Below are 19,966 nucleotides of genomic sequence, written 5' to 3'. Positions count from 1 at the left end.
AATGGTGCAATCTCAGCTCATTGCAACCTCTGCCTCTTGGGTTCAAGCAATTCTTCTGCCTCAGCCTCCCAAGTAGGTGGGACTACAGGCACCCGCCACCACACCCGGCTAATTTTTGTATTTTCAGTAGAGACAGGGTTTCACTCTATTGGCCAGGCTGGTCTCGAACTCCTGACCTTGTGATCTGCCCACCTCCGCCTCCCAAAGTGCTGGGATTACAGGCGTGAGCCACTGCACCTGGCCTGATTGTGCCTGGCCCTGTTTTCTAACAGAAAAATGTCTAGAGATTTTAAAATAAAATCTCTAATAGGGTGGTATCTCACTGTGGTTTTGATTTGTATTTCCCTGGTGATGAGTGATATTGTGCATTGTTTCTTTTTTGCTTTTCTTTTCTTTCTTTTCTTTTCTTTCTTTCTTTTTTTTTTTTTTTTTTTTTTTTTGACAAGATTTTGCTTTGGCACCCAGGCTGGAGTGTAGTGGCACAATCATGCCTCACTGCAGCCTCGACCTCCTGGGCTAAAGTGATCCTCCCACCTCAGCCTCTCCAGTAGCTGGGACCACAGCACAGGCATGTACCACCATGTTCAGCTGATTTTCTTTTCTTCTTTTTTTGAGACAGAGTTTTGCTCTTGTTGCCCAGGCTGGAGTTCAATGGCATGATCTCTACTCACTGCAACCTCTGCCTCCTGGGTTCAAGCAATTCTTCTGCCTCAGCCTCCCAAGTAGCTGGGATTACAGGCGTGCGCCACCACGTCCAACTAATTTTGTATTTTTAGTAGAGACGGGGTTTCTTCACATTGACCAGGCTAGTCTTGAACTTCCGACCTCAGGTGATCCGCCCACCTCAGCCTCCCAAAGTGCTGGGATTACAGGCATAAGCCACAGTGCCCCGCCTCTTTTTTTAATATTTTGTAGACACACGTTGCCTAGGCTGGTCTCCAACTCCTGGGTTCAAGCAACTTTGTCCAGGCTGGTCTCCAACTGCTGGGCTCAAGCAATACTCCTGCCTCAGCCTCCCAAAGTGCTGGGATTACATATGTTGAGCCACCAGGCCCAGCTGAGCATCTTTTCATGTGACCATTTGTGTATCTTGTTTGAAGAAACGTCTACTTATGTCTTTTATCTTTTTAATTGGGTTTTTGTTGTTGCTTAGTTGTAGGATTTCTTTATATCATTCCGTTATCAGCAATATAATTTGCAAATTTTTTTTTATTCCATGGGTTGCCTTTTTACTTTCTGATAGTGTGCTTTGATGTATACAGTTTTTATTTTATTTTATTTTAAGATGGAGTCTTGCTCTGTCACAGCCTAGAGTGCAGTGGCCCAATCTTGGCTTACTGCAACCTCCACCTCCCGGGTTCAAGCTATTCTCCTACCTCAACTTCCTGAATAGCTGGGATTACAGGCACACGCCACCATGCCTGGCTAATTTTTGTATTTTTAGTAGAGATGGGTTTTCACCATGTTGGCCAGGCTGGCCTTGAACTCCTGACCTCGTGATCCGCCTGCCTTGGCCTCCCAAAGTGTTGGGATTACAGGCGTGAGCCACCGCACCCTGCCCAAAGTTTTTAATTTTGATGAAATCCAACTTACCTTTTCTTTTGTTGCTTGTGCTTTTGGTATTATGTCCAAGAAATCATAGCCAAATTCAATATCATGAAGTTTTTCCCATATATTTTCTCCTACGAATTTTATGGTTTTAGCTCATTTGTTTAGGTCTTTGATCCATTTTGAGTTTTTTCTTTTTTCTTTCTTTTTTTGAGACAGAGTTTCTTTCTTGTCGCCTAGGCTAGAGTGCAATGGTGCAATCTTGGCTCACTGCAACCTCCACCTCCTGGGTTCGAGTGATTCTCTGGCCTCAGCCTCCCAAGTAGCTGGGATTACAGGCGCTTGCCGCCATGCTTAGCTAATTTTTGTATTTTTAATAGAGACAGGGTTTCACTGGTCAGGCTGGTCTTGAACTCTTGACCTCAGGTGATCCAACTGCCTTGGCCTCCCAAAGTGCTGGTATTACAGGCATTAGCCACCATGCCCGGTCCCTGAGTTAACTTTTCTATATGGTATAAGGCAGTGATCCCCAACCTTTTTGACACCAGGGACCAGTTTTGTGGAAAGCAATTTTTCCGTGGACGGGGGTGGGATGGGTGGGGGAATGGTTTTGGGATGAAACCATTTCTTCTCAGATGATCATCAGGCATTAGATTTTCATAAAAACTCACAATCTAGATCCCTCACATGCACAGTTCACTATAGGGTTCGTGCTTTTTTTTTTTTTTTTTTCTTTCTGTCACCCAGGCTGGAGTGCAGTGATGCAATCTTGGCTCACTGCAAGCTCCGCCTCCCAGGTTCACGCCATTCTCCTGCCTCAGCCTCCTGAGTAGCTGGGACTACAGGCGCCTACCACCACACCTGGCTAATTTTTTTATATTTTTCGTAGAGACAGCGTTTTACCGTGTTAGCCAGGGTGGTCTTGATCTCCTGACTCCGTGATCCACCTGCCTCGGCCTCCCAAAGTGCTGGGATTACAGGCGTAAGCCACCGCACCCGCCCGGCTGCAAGACAGTCTTATATAATGTAGCATAGTTATGGGAGTAACATCCTATATAACCTTTGCCATATTCTGTTGGCTAGAAGTAACTCACAGGACTCACCTACATTCATGGGAGAAGTAATTATACAAAGATGTGAACACTAGGAAGGGGGATTAGGGTGGGGAACCACCTTAGAATTTGTCTACCATAACTGATTACAAAATAGCATGTTTTAGAAACTTTTTTTTTTTTTATGAGATGGCGTCTTGTTCTGTCGTCCAGGCTGGAGTGCAGTGGTGTGATCTTGGCTCACTGCAGCCTCCACCTCCCGCCTTCAGTTTTCCCACCTTAGCCTCCCATGTGGCTGAGATTGCAGGCACCTGCCTCCATGCCCGGCTAATTTTTGTATTTTTGGTAGAGATGGGGTTTCACCCCATGACCAGGCTGATCTCGAACTCCTGACCTCAGGTGATCTGCCCACTTCAGCCTTCCAAAGTGCTGGGATTGCAGGCGTGAGCCGCCATGCCCGGCCATATTAACCAATTTTTGTTTAAAAAATAATGTTATTAAAATAGGAGTATCTTCAGATGATGGGGCTTACTGGTGGTTTTATTGTTGTTTTGCGTTTCTTCACTATTTCATCCCACTTTCCCTCCCTGCAACATTCCAATTTTGAAATTTTAAAACAATAGTTGGTGTTTTCATTATAATGAAATAAATATTGTTTACTGATCAGCCATGTAGTATATCATACTTGTTTCCTTTCTTGTTTAATTTTGTTTTTTCAGGGAGTTAAAATTTGACTTTGACGTTTGCATAATTTTCTGTTTACCTGTTGCTTTCCCCCTAAATGCTCCAACAGCTTTTTCAAGAGCCTTTATCTGTCTTGTCTGTTTATCTGTTTATCTATGTGTCCATCCATCCATTCTAGCTTACAACATCAATTAATTTGTAAGTTATAAAACTATTTTGTGTAAAATAATTAGTTGTGAACTATAGAGAAATATAAAACAAAAATATAGTTTTAGGAAGAGTAATACATGAACACCTGTGATCTCATTACCTAAGTCAAGAAATTACATATTACAGTTATCCTAGAAGTTTCCTCAAGATATCCTTTAATGGCACCCCGTCCCTCCCAGGAAATCACAAGCCTATTTTAACACATTATTCATTCTCTTGGGACCATTCTCTGCTCAAGCCTGCAATATCCTCCATGTCCATACATGTATTTTTGGCCAAAATGTTTAATTTTGAAAAACTGAAAAGCTCTACTACCTCTCTGAGTCTGTTAGTCAGGATAGGCTGAACTACTTTAGTGAATAATTACCAAATCAGTGGTTTTGAACGCAAAATTTCTCACTCACATCTTTGCTGTGAGTTGAAAAACAGTGACAGAGTGGTAGTCTATTCCACAGAGTCATTGAGGGACTCAGGCTGCTTTCGACTAGTGATTCTACCAACCCCTGGGGCCTCAGAGACTTTGAGTTTCCTGCATCTGGCTGGCAGATGTGAGGACAAAGAGAGGGACTGTGGTAGATTGCATGGCAAGTTTGGTGGGCCAGGCCAGGATGTGGTATACATCAGTTTTGTCCACATTCCACTGGCTAGAACTGAGTCAAATGGCTACACTTAACTGCAAGGAAGAAAAGGGAAAATGCCTTGGTGAACAATAAGCCAATCTCTGCCATGGTATGTATCCCTAAGAAGTATATCATTTTGTTTTGGAAAGCTGAATAGCAAGCATCAGCTGAGGCTGTGAAAGGAAAGGTACATACTGCTGCTATTAGATGAAAGCTCCCAGCAGATAAGCTGAAAAGAGTCTTCCTTGATCCTTTTTGCCAAGTCATTGGGAAAGTTTGTTAGTGAGTCTGGAGAAACACAGGCTCACCATAATCAGGGAATCTGGCGAAACTAAAGTGTTTACAGGATACTATGGTAAATATCTAGAAGAAATGTGATTGGGAGAGTAGATTGCTCTATGTGGTTTTGCTTCTAAGCTAAGCTCATCATGCTGTAGCTCTCAAGAATAAGGAAAAGCAAAACACATCTGTGCTGTGAAATAAGACTTCAGCCCATCTAGGCTCCAGAAACTTCATCAACACGGGGTCAAGACAAACTAAATTCTAATGAAAACCTGGACCAGGCACATCTCATGTTAAATGGATGTGCCCCAAAGGCTGTGGGGATTTTGGTAATGACAGTCCTTCATTGTGTCTCTTGAGTCATATTGCTCTAATCTGTAGCTTTCTTTCTGAGATACCTATCATTCTTTTGGAGATTCCCTTTTGCCCCTCTTCTGTGTTTATTTCCTGTATGCTAAGTTTCCCTCTCTGTTGGTTTTTCACTTTTACTTGGTGAAGCCTATCTTCTAGTAGCTTAGTGACAAAGAGTGTAAAAGAGGTAAATTTTTGAGACCTTTCATGTCCAAAAATGTCTTTAATAATCAAGTATGAGAAATAGAGGGATTTGACTGATACAGGCTACTTATAGATCATCTATAATTTTCCTTCAGGAGTTTGAAGGCATCACTTTATCGTCTTCTTGTTTCCAGAATTACTTTTGAAAGTCTTGAAGCCATTCTTAATCCTTGATGTGTGGCCTGACTTTCCCACTCCATGAAAGGTTGTAAAGTCATCTTTGTTCTCATTGTTTAAAATTCTCTAAGATATGCCTTGGTGTGAACTCAGGACTTGTGTTGAACACTTTGGGCCCTTTTAGTCTGGCAACTCATGTTCTTAACTTCTGGGAAGTCATTTGATTAATAATTTATTTTTGTTTTCTCTTTCTCTCTCTGTCTTTTCTTTTTTTTTTTTTTTGAGACAGAGTCTTGCTTTGTCACCCAGGCTGGAGTACAGTGGCACCAACATGACTCACTACAACCTTGACCTCCTGGCCTCAAGTGATGCTCCCGTCTCAGTCCCCACCACGCCTAGCTAATATTTGTAGTTTTTGATAGAGATGAGAGGAGGTTTTGCCATGTTGCCCAGGCTCGAACTCCTGAACTCAAGGGATCTGCCCGCCTTGGCCTCCCAAAATGTTGGGATTATAGACATTAACCACCACACCCAGCCTGTTTTCTCTTTCTCTAGTTAGTTGAATGTTGGTCCCTCTGGACTGATACTTTAACCTTATATATTTTTCTTTCTTGTTTTCTACCTCTCTCTCTTTTTTTTTTTTTTTCCTGTTTTCTGTCAGACTTCCTGAACTTTATTTCCCAACCTGAGTTTTCTAAAACTAATTTTTTTATTCAGGTACTATTCATGTATCATAAAATTTACCTCTTTAAAGTAGTGACCTTTTCAGTGGTTTTTTAGTGTAGTCACAAAGTTGTGCAGCCATCAGCACTAATTCCAGAAGGTGTTCATTACCCCCACAAAGAAACTTCATACCATAGCAGTCCTCTCCATTTCCTCTTTACCCAAGACTGTGGAAAGCACTAGTCTATTATACTTTCTGTCCTTATGGATTTACCTGTTCTGGACATTTTACATAAATGAAGTTATTCAATATGTAGTTTTTGTGTCTGGCTTTTATCACTTTTCAGGATTTACTCTTGTTGTATGTAGCACGAGTCAATACTTTATTCCTTTTTGTTGTTGTTGTTGTTTTCTTTCTTGAGACAGTCTTGCTCTGTTGCCCAGGCTGGAGGGAGTGTAGTGATGCGATCTTGGCTCACTGTAACCTCTGCCTCCTGGGTTCAAGTGATTCTCATGCCTCAGCCTCCCGAGTAGCTGGGATTACAGATGCGTCCCACCATGCCTGGCTAATCTTTTTTTTTTTTCAGGTGGGGTTTCACCATGTTGACCAGGCTGGTCTCCATCTCTTGACCTCAAGTGATCCCCCTGCTTTGGCCTCCCAAAGTGCTGGGATTACAGGCATGAGCCATCGTGCCAGGCCCAATATATTTGTTTTTATGGCTGAATGATATTCCATTGTATGGATATGCCACATTTGCTTATCTATTCATCAACTGATGGACATTGGGATTGTTTTCACTTTTGGCTGTTAGGAATGGTGCTACTGTGAATATTCAGTTACAAGTTTTTGTGTGGACATAAGTTTTCAGTTCTCTTGAGTATATACCTAAGAGTGGAATTGCTGATTTCTATTATGTTTTTAATTTCTGCTATCATGTTTTAATTTGCAAGATCTTGTATTCTCTGAATTTTTTTTTTTTTTTTTTGAGGCAGAGTTTTGCTCCTGTTGCCCAGACTTGAGTACAATGTCATGATCTCGGCTCACTGCAACCTCTGCCTCCTGGGTTAAAGTGATTCTCCTGCCTCAGCATCCTGAGTAGCTGGGATTACAGGCGTGTGCCACCATGCCCAGCTAATTTTGTATTTTTAGTAGAGATGGGGTTTCACCATGTTGGTCAGGCTGGTCTTGAACTCCTGACCTCAGGTGATCCGCCTGCCTCGGCCTCCCAAAGTGTTGGGATTACAGGCTTGAGATACTGTGCCCGACCCTATTCTCTGAAAATTTTAATAGCCTCTTGTTCTTGTTTCATGGCTATAATTTGTCTTAATTTTCTGAAGATATTAATGATGGTTATTTTTGAAGTTTTCTTCTCCCTGTGTAGTTTATTTTCACGAAGTTATTCTTTTGAGTTAGGGAGTTTTCACAGACTTCTTGGTTTGAAAGTAGGTGGGGTTGGTCAATGTTGACCTCCCTCGAAGAGCGGTATATATTTTGGTAGCAGGGTGGGTGATTTAAAGTTGGCTGAAGCAGTCCCACATTTCAAAATGCATACTTTCACCTAAGCCCACACTTACTACTCCATTCCTATTCCCATTGCTCACCCTTCCCTTCCCCAGAGTTCCTTTGTCTTCTAGAACTTCTGGTATCCTGGGGAATAGGAGATGAAGTTGAAGCTGAGGTAGTAGCCTAGCAATGGAAAGGGAGACTTGGAGGTCTAACTACTTAATATAAAGACTTTTAAGTGATTTTTTTTGTTTTGTTTTGTTTTGCCTAGGGCTTACTCATTGGGCTCACGCAGTCCTTCTGCCTCAGCCTTGCGAGTAGCTGGGACTACAGGTGTGAGTCACTATACCTGGCTAATTTTTGTGTCAAAACCCCAGCTGCCTTTTTTTTCCCTCTCTTTTTCTTTCCTTTTTTTTTTTTTTTTCCAGAAATTGAGAAACTCAGGTTGGGTACAGTGGCTCACGCCTGTAATCCCAGCACTTTGGGAGGCGGAGACAGGTAGATCACCTGATGTCAGGAGTTTGAGAACAGCCTGGCCAATGTGGTGAAACCCCATCTCTATTAAAAATACAAAAATTAGCCAGGTGTGGTGGCACATGCCTTAGTAATCCCAGGTATTCAGAAGGCTGAGAGAGGAGAATTGCTTGAGTCGGGGAGAAGGAGGTTACAATGAGCCGAGATCGTGCCGCTGCACTCCAGCCTGGCTGGTAGCGAGACTCTGTGTCAACGAAAACAAAAAAGAGAAAGTAACAAACTCATTCTAAAATTTATATGGGAATGCAAGGGCCCTAGAATAGCCAGTGTAGAGGAAGAACAAAAAATTTGGAGGACTCACTTTTCCCAATTAAAAAATTTACCTCAAAGCTATGTTAATCAAGATGGTGTGATACTGGCATAGGATAGCCATTAAGCTCAGTGAAATAGAATTAAGTATCCGGAAAGTAAATCCTTTTATGGTCAGTTGATTTTTGACAAGGGTGGCAAGATAATTCAGTGGGAGAAAGAATGGTCTTTTCAACAAATGATGCTGGGACAAATAGATATCCATGTGCAAAAGTGTGAAGTTGGATCCCTGCCTCATACCATACACGAAAATGAACTGAAAATGGATCATAGACTTAAATATAAGAGATAAAACTGTAAAACTCTTAGAAGAAAATATAAAAATAAATCTTCATGGCCTTGAGGTAGGTTTCTTGGATATGACATCAAAAAAAGCAACAAAAGAAAAAAATGGATAAATTGGACTTCTTCAAAATAAAAACTTTTGTGCTTCAGAGAACCTTCTCTCTGATCTCTTTACCACTTTTATTTTCCCAGTGTTCTCTTTTGTCTACTTACAAGGCAGTGACAGTGCTATGTAAATAGTGCCTTGCAAATTCTCAGTAGATATTTGTTGAAAAGGGAAAAATTAAAGGTACGTGATAGGTTTTATTTTATGAAAATTTCTAGTTTTAGAGCCTCCTTCATATTGATTGCATTTTTTTAATATTGAAAAATTATATCCTCCTTACATGTGTTCCCGTTTCTCTTATTTTTTGTTTCATCTTGATTCTTTGGTTCTTTGCTACCTGGGCTTATATTTTTCTTTCTAATACTTCTAGTCCTTTCCTGTTTTCTGCTTTAATTCAGGCCTTTTTTTTTTTTTTTTTGATGTGGGGTCTTGCTCTGTTGCCCAGGCTGGAGTGCAGTGATACGACCTTGGCTCATTGCAACCTCTGCCTCCCAGGATCAAGCAATTCTCCTGCCTCAGCCTCCCGAGTAATTGAGATTACAGGCATGCGCCACCATGCCTGGCTAACTTTTGTATTTTTAGTAGAGATGGGGCTCCACCATGCTGGCCAGGCTGGTCTCAAACTCCTGACCTCAAGCGATCCCCCTGCCTTGATCTCCCAAAGTGCTGGGATTACAGGTGTGAGCCACCACTGCCTGACCTGTTTCACACTTTTAAGTCTTTCCTACTCTCAGCAATATGTAATTGTCAGTCTTCCTTTCTTTTATCCTCTGATTGTATGTCCATACATCTCTGAGATACTTTAAAAGGTATCAAGAAAGGAAGCTATTTGAATGGTACTAGAAAGTGGTTTGCTTCTCAGAAAATACAGATAAGTGAATTGTTGTTTAGTCTATCTTCCTAATTTGGGTTCTGCACAGTTGATGAAATAGTATAAAGATTTATGTCCAACATATAGCCCATTTATTCTGTAAATGAACATTAAATGAACATAAATTTACCAAGTAGAGAAATGCAACCGCTGGCATGTTATCGTAGGAAGAGAGGAAATGGAAAGATAATCAGTTGCATTGGAGATATGAGGATAGTGGGTAGTCAAAATATGAGACTTTAAAAATATCTTCGGTAATTCTTAGGACAACTGACTATAAAAGTAGAAGGAATGATTATGTAGGTTCTCATCTTTGTAAGCATTATTCTTTATGAAGTATGAGTTTAAGTGAACCGTTATAGTTTCTAATGTTCTTTTGACATTTAGTTTGTGTTTAGCATTTGCCTTTCCTTGTTTTGCCAAGTTTTCCAGTTTTGCCTGTATATATTTTTTTCATTTTGTACTTTGCCTCAATTTCTGAATATACCTTCTGTATTCTTCCTGTAGGTTCTGCTAATGATTTATTCATTTTAATGTAACGATCTCATTTAGATATTTGCAGGATTGATGTCTTTGACTGTAATCCCTCCCTCCCTCTTCTTTTCCCCCCTCTCTCCTCCCTCTCCTTCTCATTGTCTTCCTCTCTCTTTCCTTTCCTTTTTTCCTCTTCTGGTTGGAGCCATTTTCTGCCTGCCTATAATCTTTATTTTATCTTACTTTTTCGAGACAAGGTCTCACGCTGTCATCCATGCTGGATTGCAGTGGTGTGATCAAGGCATACTGCATCCTCTACCTCCTGGATTCAAGCAATCCTTCCACCTCAGCCTTCCAAGTAGTTGGGACTACAGGTGTGTGCCATCACGCCTGGTTAATTTTTGTGTTTTTTGTAGAGACGGGGTTTCACCGTGTTGCCCAGGCTGGTCTTGAACCCTTGGGCTCAAGTGGTCTGCCTGCCTCAGCCTCCCAAAGTACTGGGATTACAGGCATGAGCCACAGTGCCCTGCCATAATCTTTAGTTTGTTTGTTTGTTTGTTTTGAGACAGGGTTTCACTCTTGTTGCCCAGGCTGGAGTCCAATGGCACGATCTTGGCTCACTGCAACCTCTGCCTCCCGGGTTCCAGCAATTCTCCTGCCTCAGCCTCCCAAATAGCTGGGATTACAGGCAGGTGCCACTATGCCTGGCCAATTTTGTATTTTTAGTAGAGACTGGGTTTCTCCATGTTGGTCAGGCTGGTCTCAAACTCCCGACCTCAGGTGATCCTCCTGCCTCGGCCTCCCAGAGTGCTGGGATTACGGGCGTGAGCCACCACACCCTACATAATCTTTATTTTTAATGTGCATGTAACTATTGAGTGTTCTTCAGTGCTATGATTACCTCTGCCTTCCTTTTCTTTTTCACTCAAGATTTTTAATTGCAATTCCTAATTCCCATGCCTTTTTTTTCACCTAGTCATCCACACTTCTTAAGCAGTTACTCTTTCCCCAACATTTTATTATAAAAAATTAAAAAAATTTTTTTTTAGAGACAGAGTTTCACTTTGCTTTCCAGGCTGGTCTCAAACTCCTGGGCTCAAGCAATTTGCCTGCCTCGGCCTCGCAAAGTGCTGGGATTACAGGAGTGAGCCACCATGCTTGGCCGATGATAAAAAATTTTAAACATACCCTGAGCACGGTGGCTTTCGCCTGTAATCCTAGCACTTTGGGAGGCTGAGGCAGGTGGATCGCTTGAGCCCAGGAGTTCAAGATGAGCCTGGCCAACATGGTGAAACCCTGTGTCTACCAAAAATACAAAAATTAGCCAAGTGCAATGGTGTGGGCCTGTAGTCCCAGGTACTTGGGAGACTGAGGCAGGAGAATCGCCTGAGCCTGGGAGGCAGAGGTTGTAGTGAGCCGAGATCAAACCATTGCTCTCCAGCCTGGGAGACAGAGTGGGAGACCCTGTCTCAAAAAACAATTTTTTTTTAAACATACAGAAAAATTGAAAGAGTTGTGCTGTGAACACTAATGTACCTACCATCTGGATTCCGTCATTTAATCTTTTGTTGTTGCAGTTTGAAGTAGCAGATCTCAGTGCACTTCAACCCTAAATATTTTAGCATGCACATGATTGGCTAGAGTTTAATATTTGTATAGAGGACTTTTTTCTTTTGAGGTAAAATTTACATAGAACAATATGCAAATATTTTAAATACAACGTTTAATGATCTCTGTCTTCTGTTTCAAGTCACTTGTGTTCTACTAAGAGGACTAGCATAACCATTATAAGGCTGCACTCCCAAAACTTGGTTATTCATTTAGAGTTTTAAAAATAAACTTTGATACAAAGTTCCTTAAGAATTTCTCCTTTTTTGTTTTTATTATATACATGTGCTAGACGGCAAAATGATTATAGTTAAGGCATTTATTTTTTCCAAATTGTTCTGTACTTTAGCAGAAACTCTTAGCATGGTTTAATGCTATTAGACAGTGCATGCTGGAGGAAATCAAGGATATTTTTGTCTAGTTAAAAGTATGAAATTATAAAGAAAGGCCAGGATTGCTTTTTTTTGTCAATTTCACAAGCTAAATATGCAAAACAGGTAGTTAATTTAGAATGCTTTAAATATTTATGGGGTGCTTTATAGTTTGTTAAATGCTTGGATTTTTCTTCATTCATTTGAGCCTCACATTAACCATGTTATATCGATGAAACTAATAAAGAGATGGAGGCATAGAAAGTGGGGAGGGTAACACAGCAAGTGGTAGTGCAATCAATTGAACTTGAATCTTTTCATTTTAAGTTTTGTCAAGTGGCAACAACTGCAATCACACTAAGTCTTTAGTTCAGGGACAATTCCATGTACTGGGATTTGTTTATGAATAACTACAGAATGTTTTCTTGTGCAGACTAGCATTCACAGTAATGGCAGCTGTGATGCAAAGACATATAGGGACAATATTTTGAATTCTCCATGATGCAATACTTAGATATAAAGGAGCTATCTATCAGGATCCAGATTAGGCACAGAACTTTCTAAGTGTCCTATATTTAGAATGTGACATACTGGTGCTACATGCACATTCTGTTCTTACAAAAGTGGACAATATCATGATTGAAGTGCCATTTTTACTGTGGCAAAATGCCTGTTATTTCAGATGTGTATTATATGAGAAGCTCATTGGAGAAGAGAAAGCCTTATTGAAATATCGGTCTGTTTTGGAAGGTTTATATTCCACAAGATCCTGAAGATACTTTCCTTCTTTTCCTTAAGTAGACAAATGCTTCATGATAAAACCATCTGGGGAAAATCAACTTGACACTGTGTGGGTAAAGGACTTGACAAAAATACAGGCAGTTTTGTTCTTATCAATTGAGGAAAAGGTTTAGCTCTTTAAGTTGTTTGATACCACCAAGGAAACACTCCAAGGAGTTAATGTGCTCCTGAAGAAAAGTGTTCTTGAGGAACCTTTGGGGTAGAAATTTATGGCAAGTCCTTTAGGATCAGAAACAAAATAATGTATTTAAGGTTTCCTTTGAGTCTACATTCTCAGTTTTGTCATTTTGTTGAAAGATTTCCCATTGGCTATGTTAGGAATCTTATTTCTTTCAAGGTTTCCTCCATCACTGATACAGAATGACCTGGAGTTACTAGAAAATAGATTGCATGAGAACTGAAAAACCTTTCCTTTCTCCTTTTTTTTTTTTCTTTTTTTGAGACAGGGTCTCCCTCTGTCACCCAGGCTGGAGTGCAGTGGTATTATCATGGCTCACCATAACCTTGACCTCCCTTGGCTCACATAGTCCTCCCACCTCAGCCTCCCAAGTAGCTGGGACTACAGGTGTTCATCAACTTGTCTGGATAAATTTTTTTTTTTTTTTTTTTTTTTTTTTTTTTTTTGTAGAGACAGGATTTCACTGTGTTGCCCAGTCTCGTCATTTTTCTAATACTGGTAAGGAAACCTGCCTGCAGGGTACAAATAATACAGTTCTTTTAAAAGTGCTAGGTTATCCTTTGAGCTAGGTCATTCTTGATCTGCATTATGTGAACTGAAAAAGGCAACTGGACCTGGCCAATCAGTCATATAAACACCTAGGTGCCCTCTGTAGATATGACAAGAAGGATAAGGAAGATAGGAAGTTGTTCCTATTTCCTGCTTATCCTGTGGTGCTTTTTCCTGTCATCTCTTTCTCAGTGCTGCCTATTCTGGAGCTTGTTGAAACCATTTTGTTTGGAAGCAATTTTAAGAAAGAATTTTTTACATAAATCTGTGGTCCAGGAGTACTCTGGCAGGTGTAAGGCTTAGGCGTTGTTAGTTGAGAAAGAAAGAAAATGGATCATGGGGATAGAGGAGAAAGAAAAGAAAGGTTCAAAAGAATGCTACCAGCAGTGGTTTCAGATTGGTGTCTCAGTAGTATAGCATATTATGTTTAATTTGGATGTGATCCAGTTGGGGGCTAGTTTATTTTTTGCACCTTAGATTGGAATGTTTTTATTTTTATTTATTTATTTTTTTGAGATAGGGTCTCACTCTGTCACCCAGGCTGGAGTGCAGTGATCATGGCTCACTGCAGCCTCGACCTCCCAGGCTCAGTCAGTTCTCGCACCTCAGCCTCCCAAATAGCTGGAATTACAGGCACATGCCAACATGCCTGGCTAATTTTTTTTAATTTTTGTAGAGACAGGGTTTTGCCATGTTGCCCAGGCTGGTCTCAAACTCCTATGCTCAAGCAGTTCTCCTGACTCAGCCTCCCAAAGTGCTGGGATTATTAGATGTGAGCTACCACGTCTGGTTTTAAAATTCATCTCTTTTTCCTCAATGCTATTGAAATTTTAGAGAATTAAGAAAAAAATGCATCCATAATGCTATCTTCCTAACAAAACCACTGTTAAACTATTGATATACTTCTAGCCAAATCTGTTTTTATTCTCTAATTATTTTTATGTGTCTGAAATTAGAAAATGCTTACATTTTTTCTCCTGCTTCTGTGAAATATCTTTCATTGTGTCCTTGGAAAGCTGACTGATGGACAAATATTGGATGATACTACAGTGCATTCACTAAATTGTCATTGTAGTCTGAAAAGGAACATTGTGTTGCATGTTGCTTTTTTTAGTAGGTGGCTAATATTTGTATACACCATTACCATTTTTTTAAAAAAATTTTATTTTGGCTGGTCATGTGGCTTATACTTGTAATCCTAGCACCTTGGAAGGCTGAGGCAGGTGGATCACCTGAGGTCAGGAGTTCGAGACCAGCCTGGCCAACATGGTGAAACTCCGTCTCTACTAAAATTACAAAATTAACCAGGTATGGTGGCACACACATGTAGTCCCAGCTACTCGGGAGGCTGAGACAGGAGAATCACTTGAACCCGGGAGGCAAAGGCTGCAGTGAGCCAAGATTGTGCCATTAAACTCCAGCCTGGGCAAGAAAGAGCGAGACTCCGTTTCAAAAAAAAATTTGTTTCAATAGTTTTTGGGGTACAGATGGTTTTTGGTTACATGGGTAAGTTCTTTAGTGGTGATTTCTGAGATTTTAGTGTGCCTATCTATCACCCAAGCAGTTTATACTGTACCCAATATGTAGTATTTTATTCCTTACGCCCCTGCGCTTGCCCCCACCACCAAGTCCCCAAAGTCTATTATATCATTCTTATGCCTTTGCATCTGTATATTTTAGCTCCCAATTATAAGTGAGATCATATGATATTTGATTTTCCATTCCTGAGTTACTTCACTTAGAGTAATGGCCTCCAACTCCATCCAAGTCGCTGCAAGAGGCATTATTTCATTCCTTTTTATGGCTGAGTAGTATTACATGGTGTGTATGTACCACATTTTCTTTATCTGCTCGTTGGTTGATGAGCACTTAGGTTTTTCCCGTATCTTTGCAATTGTGAATTGTTTTGCTATGAACATGTGTGTGCATGTGTCTTTTTCGTATAATAACTTCTTTTCCTTGGGTAGAGACCTAGTAGTGGGATTACTGGATCAAATGTAGTTCTACTTTTAGTTCTTTAAGAAATCTTCGGGTCATGCCTGGTGGCTAACGTCTGTAATCCCAGCACTTTGGGAGGCCAACACGGGCAGATCACCTGAGGTCAGGAGTTTGACACCAGCCTGGCCAACATGGTGAAACCCTGTCTCTACCAAAAATACATAAATTAGCTGGGCGTGATGGCCTACGCCTATAGTTCCAGCTACTTGGAAAGCTGAGGCAGGAGAATTGCTTGAACCTGGGAGGCGGAGATTGCAGTGAGCCGAGATTGCACCATTGCACTCCAGCCTGAGCGACAGAGCGAGACTCCAATCTCAAAAAAAAAGAAATCTTCATATTGTTTTCCATAGTGGTTGTACTAGTTTACATTCCCACCAGCAATGTATACACTATTACTATTAGTTAAGTGTATAATCTTTAAAATTATGCTGAAGATGATTGGAGACCCCTGAGAAAACTTTTCTGTCCTTTTCAGGAGTTGTTCTGATTTGTGTCTGGGATGTATCAGGTGCTACATTAAGAAGTACATTTTTTCGTGTTTCCGTTTTTGTTTTTTTTTTTTTTTTTGAGATGGAGTCTCGCTCTGTTGCCCAGGCTGGAGTGCAGTGGTATGATCTCGGTTCACTGCTACCTCCACCTCCTGGTTTCAAGTGATTCTTCTCTCTCAGCCTCCCAAGTAGCTGGGATTACAGACATGTGCCATCTCAACCGGCTAGTTTTTGTATTTTTAGTAGAGATGGGGTTTTGCCATGTTGGCCAGACTGGTCTCGAACTCCTGATCTCCTGTGATTTGCCCGCCTTGGCCTCCCAAAGTGTTGGTATTACAGGCGTGAGCCACCACGCCCAGCTGGTGTTTCCATTTTTAAATGAGTTCTTAATAATCATATCCAGGCCGGGCGCGGTGGCTCAAGCCTGTAATCCCAGCACTTTGGGAGGCCGAGGCGGGCGGATCACGAGGTCAGGAGATCGAGACCATCCTGGCTGACACGGTGAAACCCCGTCTCTACTAAAAAATACAAAAAACTAGCCGGGCGAGGTGGCGGGCGCCTGTAGTCCCAGCTACTCGGGAGGCTGAGGCAGGAGAATTGCGTGAACCCGGGAGGCGGAGCCTGCAGTGAGCTGAGATCCGGCCACTGCACTCCAGCCTGGGCGGCAGAGCGAGACTCCGTCTCAAAAAAAAAAAAAAAAAAAAAAAAATCATATCCAGATATATCTTCTCTAGTGAAATAAAAGTAATAAACCATCATCAGTCTTTATTCTGGTGGACAGAATAATAAGCTAGCTCTGATGAATGAGAAATGGTGTCAGATAAGTTGGGAATGTCCTGAATCTTTATTGGAGAAAACTTTTTGGTGGAGTAGTTCTGCTTTATTTAGCCTGAATCAAGTAAATTCCAGTACATTAAAGTCATTTAGAATTTCAATATAGCCAATTCTGTGAGGACAGACTTACTTGAGAATTCTTTTGTGATTCATACTGTAATGAAATTTTGCTGGTTTATTTTGTTAAAGGAAGTCAAAATTTTTTTAAGTTACGGAATATTTAGCTAAATGAGCTATACTTGTTAGCAATGTGTATAGAAGAAAACAGGTCATGAAATTTGGCTTGCATTCTTTCATGGTAATCTTTAATCTCAAATACCATGTGTTAGAAAGGTTAGATGGTCTTTTTCATCCTTATTATTTAATCCTGGCGGATGGGTTTTTCTTCTCCCTTTTGTTAAAATAGGTCTAATAAGTAATAGTAACAGGTTCATAGATATATTCTTTTTTTTATATTTTGAGAAGGAGTTTCCTTCTTGTTGCCCAGGCTGAAGTGCAGGGGTGCAACCTCGGCTCACTGCAACTTCTGTCTCCCGGGTTCAAGTGATTCTCCTGCCTCAGCCTCCCAAGTAAGCTGGGATTACAGGCATGTGCCACCATGTCCCACTAATTTTGTATTTTTAGTAGAGATGGGGTTTCACCATGTTGGTCAGGCTAGTCTTGAACTCCTGACCTCAGGTGATCCACCCGCTTTGGCCTTCCAAAGTGCTGGGATTACATGCATGAGCCACCGCGCCTGGCGATATGTTCTTAATAATTTGACTACATCAGTTTTGTTCATCACTGTACCTTTAGCACCTCCTATATACCTGGTAACAACAGACACTCAGGTATTTGTTACATGGACAGTGTTGGTTATCGTTAATTGAAGAATAATAAACCTTCATTTTTTTCTTTTATATGGTTGTTGGTTTTTTTTGTCCTTTTTTTTTTTTGAGAGAGAGTCTCTGTCACCCAGGCTGGAGTCCAGTGGCATGATCTTGACTCACTGCAATCTCTGCCTCCTGGGTTTAGGTGATTCTTGTGCCTCAGCCACCGGAGTGGCTGGGATTATAAGCATGCATTACCACGCCCGGCTAATGTTTGTATTTTTAGTAGAGATGGGGGTTTTACCACATTGGCCAGGCTGGTCTCGAACTCCTGGCCTCAAGTGATCTGCCCGCCTCAGCCTCCCCAAGTGCTGGGATTACAGGTGAGAGCCACCGTGTCTGGCGTTGTTGTGATTTAATTGGAATTTTTCTTAAATTACACTAAAAGGCAAAGTTAGTTTTGTAACTATAAGGCTTAGTAGTAAAACCTCTTGAACATCGTCTAAAACTTTAGGCTGAATAACTTCTGAAATGTTTTTCATTCTGGGATGGAGATTGGTTTTAGAAATAACTATAGTTATTTATTTATTTATTTATTTAATTTATTTATTTATTTTGAGACAGAGTCTCACTTTGTCTCCCAAGCTGGAGTAGCACAATCTTGGCTTACTACAACCTCTACCTCCTGGGTTCTAGTGATTTTCCTGCCTCAGCCTCTCGGGTAGCTGGGATTACAGATGTGTGCCACCCTGCTTGGCTAATTTTTGTATTTTTAGTAGAGACAGGGTTTCACCATGTTGGCCAGGCTGCCCAGCTATAGTAATTTTAAGCGGTTAAGTAGAATTTCTGCTGATGGCAGCTTTCTGAGGCTAATATTATAATACACTCTCACAGGTTGCCGTGGGTAGCATAGTGAAAAGAGTTGGGAGATTTAGTAATTAGTATAAAATTAAATATTCTAAAATTTATTGGAATAATTTGGTAGTGGGAAGAGGTATTTGGTGACTGATTTCTCTAAGAAGAAATACAATTTCTCTGTTAAAAGTGAATGTATAAATGAACATGAAAATCGCACAGAAAGAAATAAATTATTATGTTTTTGTTTACTTCAGGGCTGAAAACACAGTTAAATCACTTTCAAAGTTAAAAGACTGTTAAGAACACAAGATGGGGACTCCTGGTTCTGGGAGGAAAAGAACACCTGTGAAAGACCGATTTTCTGCAGAAGATGAAGCTTTGAGTAACATTGCCAGAGAGGTATGTTTGGTAAATCCCCTCTCAACACTGAGTTGCACAGATGTATTGTAAAAATGCCGATTTGACAGAGATAGATGTTTACTAATTGAACTAATTTCAGATGTTTATCATGAGCAACATGTTATAACTGGTCTCTAAAATAGTGTATTAGAATAAAATATAGTTGGATATTATCAACAGAAATCAAATATAGAGATGAATCTCTGAACAACACGTTTTATTTGAGACAATAGAATTGTAATTTGGGCATACACACAGACTGCATTGGTCTTTGGTATGTCCAAAGAACAAAGAAAAGATTGAGGTTTTTATTAGCGAAATGTTATGCGTTGTTTTGAAAGAAAATGCATTGGCACTAGCAAAGTTTTTGGGAGCTGGCATGCTCTGATTTGTGAGTGACTGTGGAAAGTAAAACTAGTCTTAGAGTTACAGCAGTTCGTTTCCGCAGCTACTAGGTAAAACTGATCTTAAGGTTATAATAGGTCATTTCAGCAGCTGGCTTGCCAGATAATCCCTGGGCAGGTGCTTGTTCCCTAAATGCTTTTCGTTTCCTTTTCTTCCCCCCTGGTCTCGTGACTCTAATTTAATTCGGTATGACAAGATAATTCCAATGTATATAATCAATTTTCACAATATCCAATGCATCCAAAATTAATTTTTCTTTATATTTTTGTGGGTTACTTGAGTTCCATGTACTTGTTATAATGTATTGAAATTTATAATTAATCTTTTGAATGTAAACTTAGGATAATTAGAATGTTGAAGATATGAGGACTATATAGACATACTCATTGGGCTATTCTGTTAATATGCTTTAGAGGTGGTATATAAATGTTGATGGAAACAATATTTCTTGTCTGTTCAGATTCAGTGTTTTATTTTTTGAAACATTGCAGTGGAATTTTTATGTTTAATTCTTTTAGTTGGTAACAGAACTTCTGGGGCAATTTTGTTTCAATTTGTTGTAACTCAGAAAAAAGAAAAAGGGAAGGGGTGTCACCTGTTGAATCACTGGCAACATTTCCTGCAGTATATTGGAAATTTAACATGACTACCAGCTGGGATTTCTTAGTCAATTGCCAACTTTGTTTCAAACTCTATCTGCAACTGCAGACTGACCGTAAACTAATATGGTATGAGAGTTGCTTGGAGCATCATTAAGAGCATCATTAAATTATATTTTTTTGGTGAGAATTATTACCATAGCACTTCCTCTTTGTTATTAGTAAATAACTCATTTAGGAATAGTGTAGTTTCCT

General features: G+C 40.4%; 1 protein-coding gene across 23 annotated transcripts in view; it reads left to right on the top strand.

Annotated features, from left to right (window-relative positions):
• LRRFIP2 (LRR binding FLII interacting protein 2) overlaps positions 1-19,966 on the top strand; it is a 129,197-nt gene that overhangs the window by 8,685 nt on the left and 100,546 nt on the right. For all 23 annotated transcript variants that reach the window (XM_050780315.1, XM_050780313.1, XM_050780311.1 and 20 more), the window contains one exon: positions 18,563-18,707. In XM_050780315.1, the coding sequence (XP_050636272.1) occupies positions 18,618-18,707 (90 nt within the window). In that variant the 5' untranslated portion in view covers positions 18,563-18,617. The remainder of the gene's footprint in view (positions 1-18,562; positions 18,708-19,966) is intronic.

This window comes from Macaca thibetana, chromosome 2, assembly GCF_024542745.1.
Source record: "Macaca thibetana thibetana isolate TM-01 chromosome 2, ASM2454274v1, whole genome shotgun sequence".
NCBI lineage: Eukaryota > Metazoa > Chordata > Mammalia > Primates > Cercopithecidae > Macaca > Macaca thibetana.
Note: the sequence above shows the minus strand (reverse complement) of the source record. Positions and strands in the feature narration are given on the sequence as shown.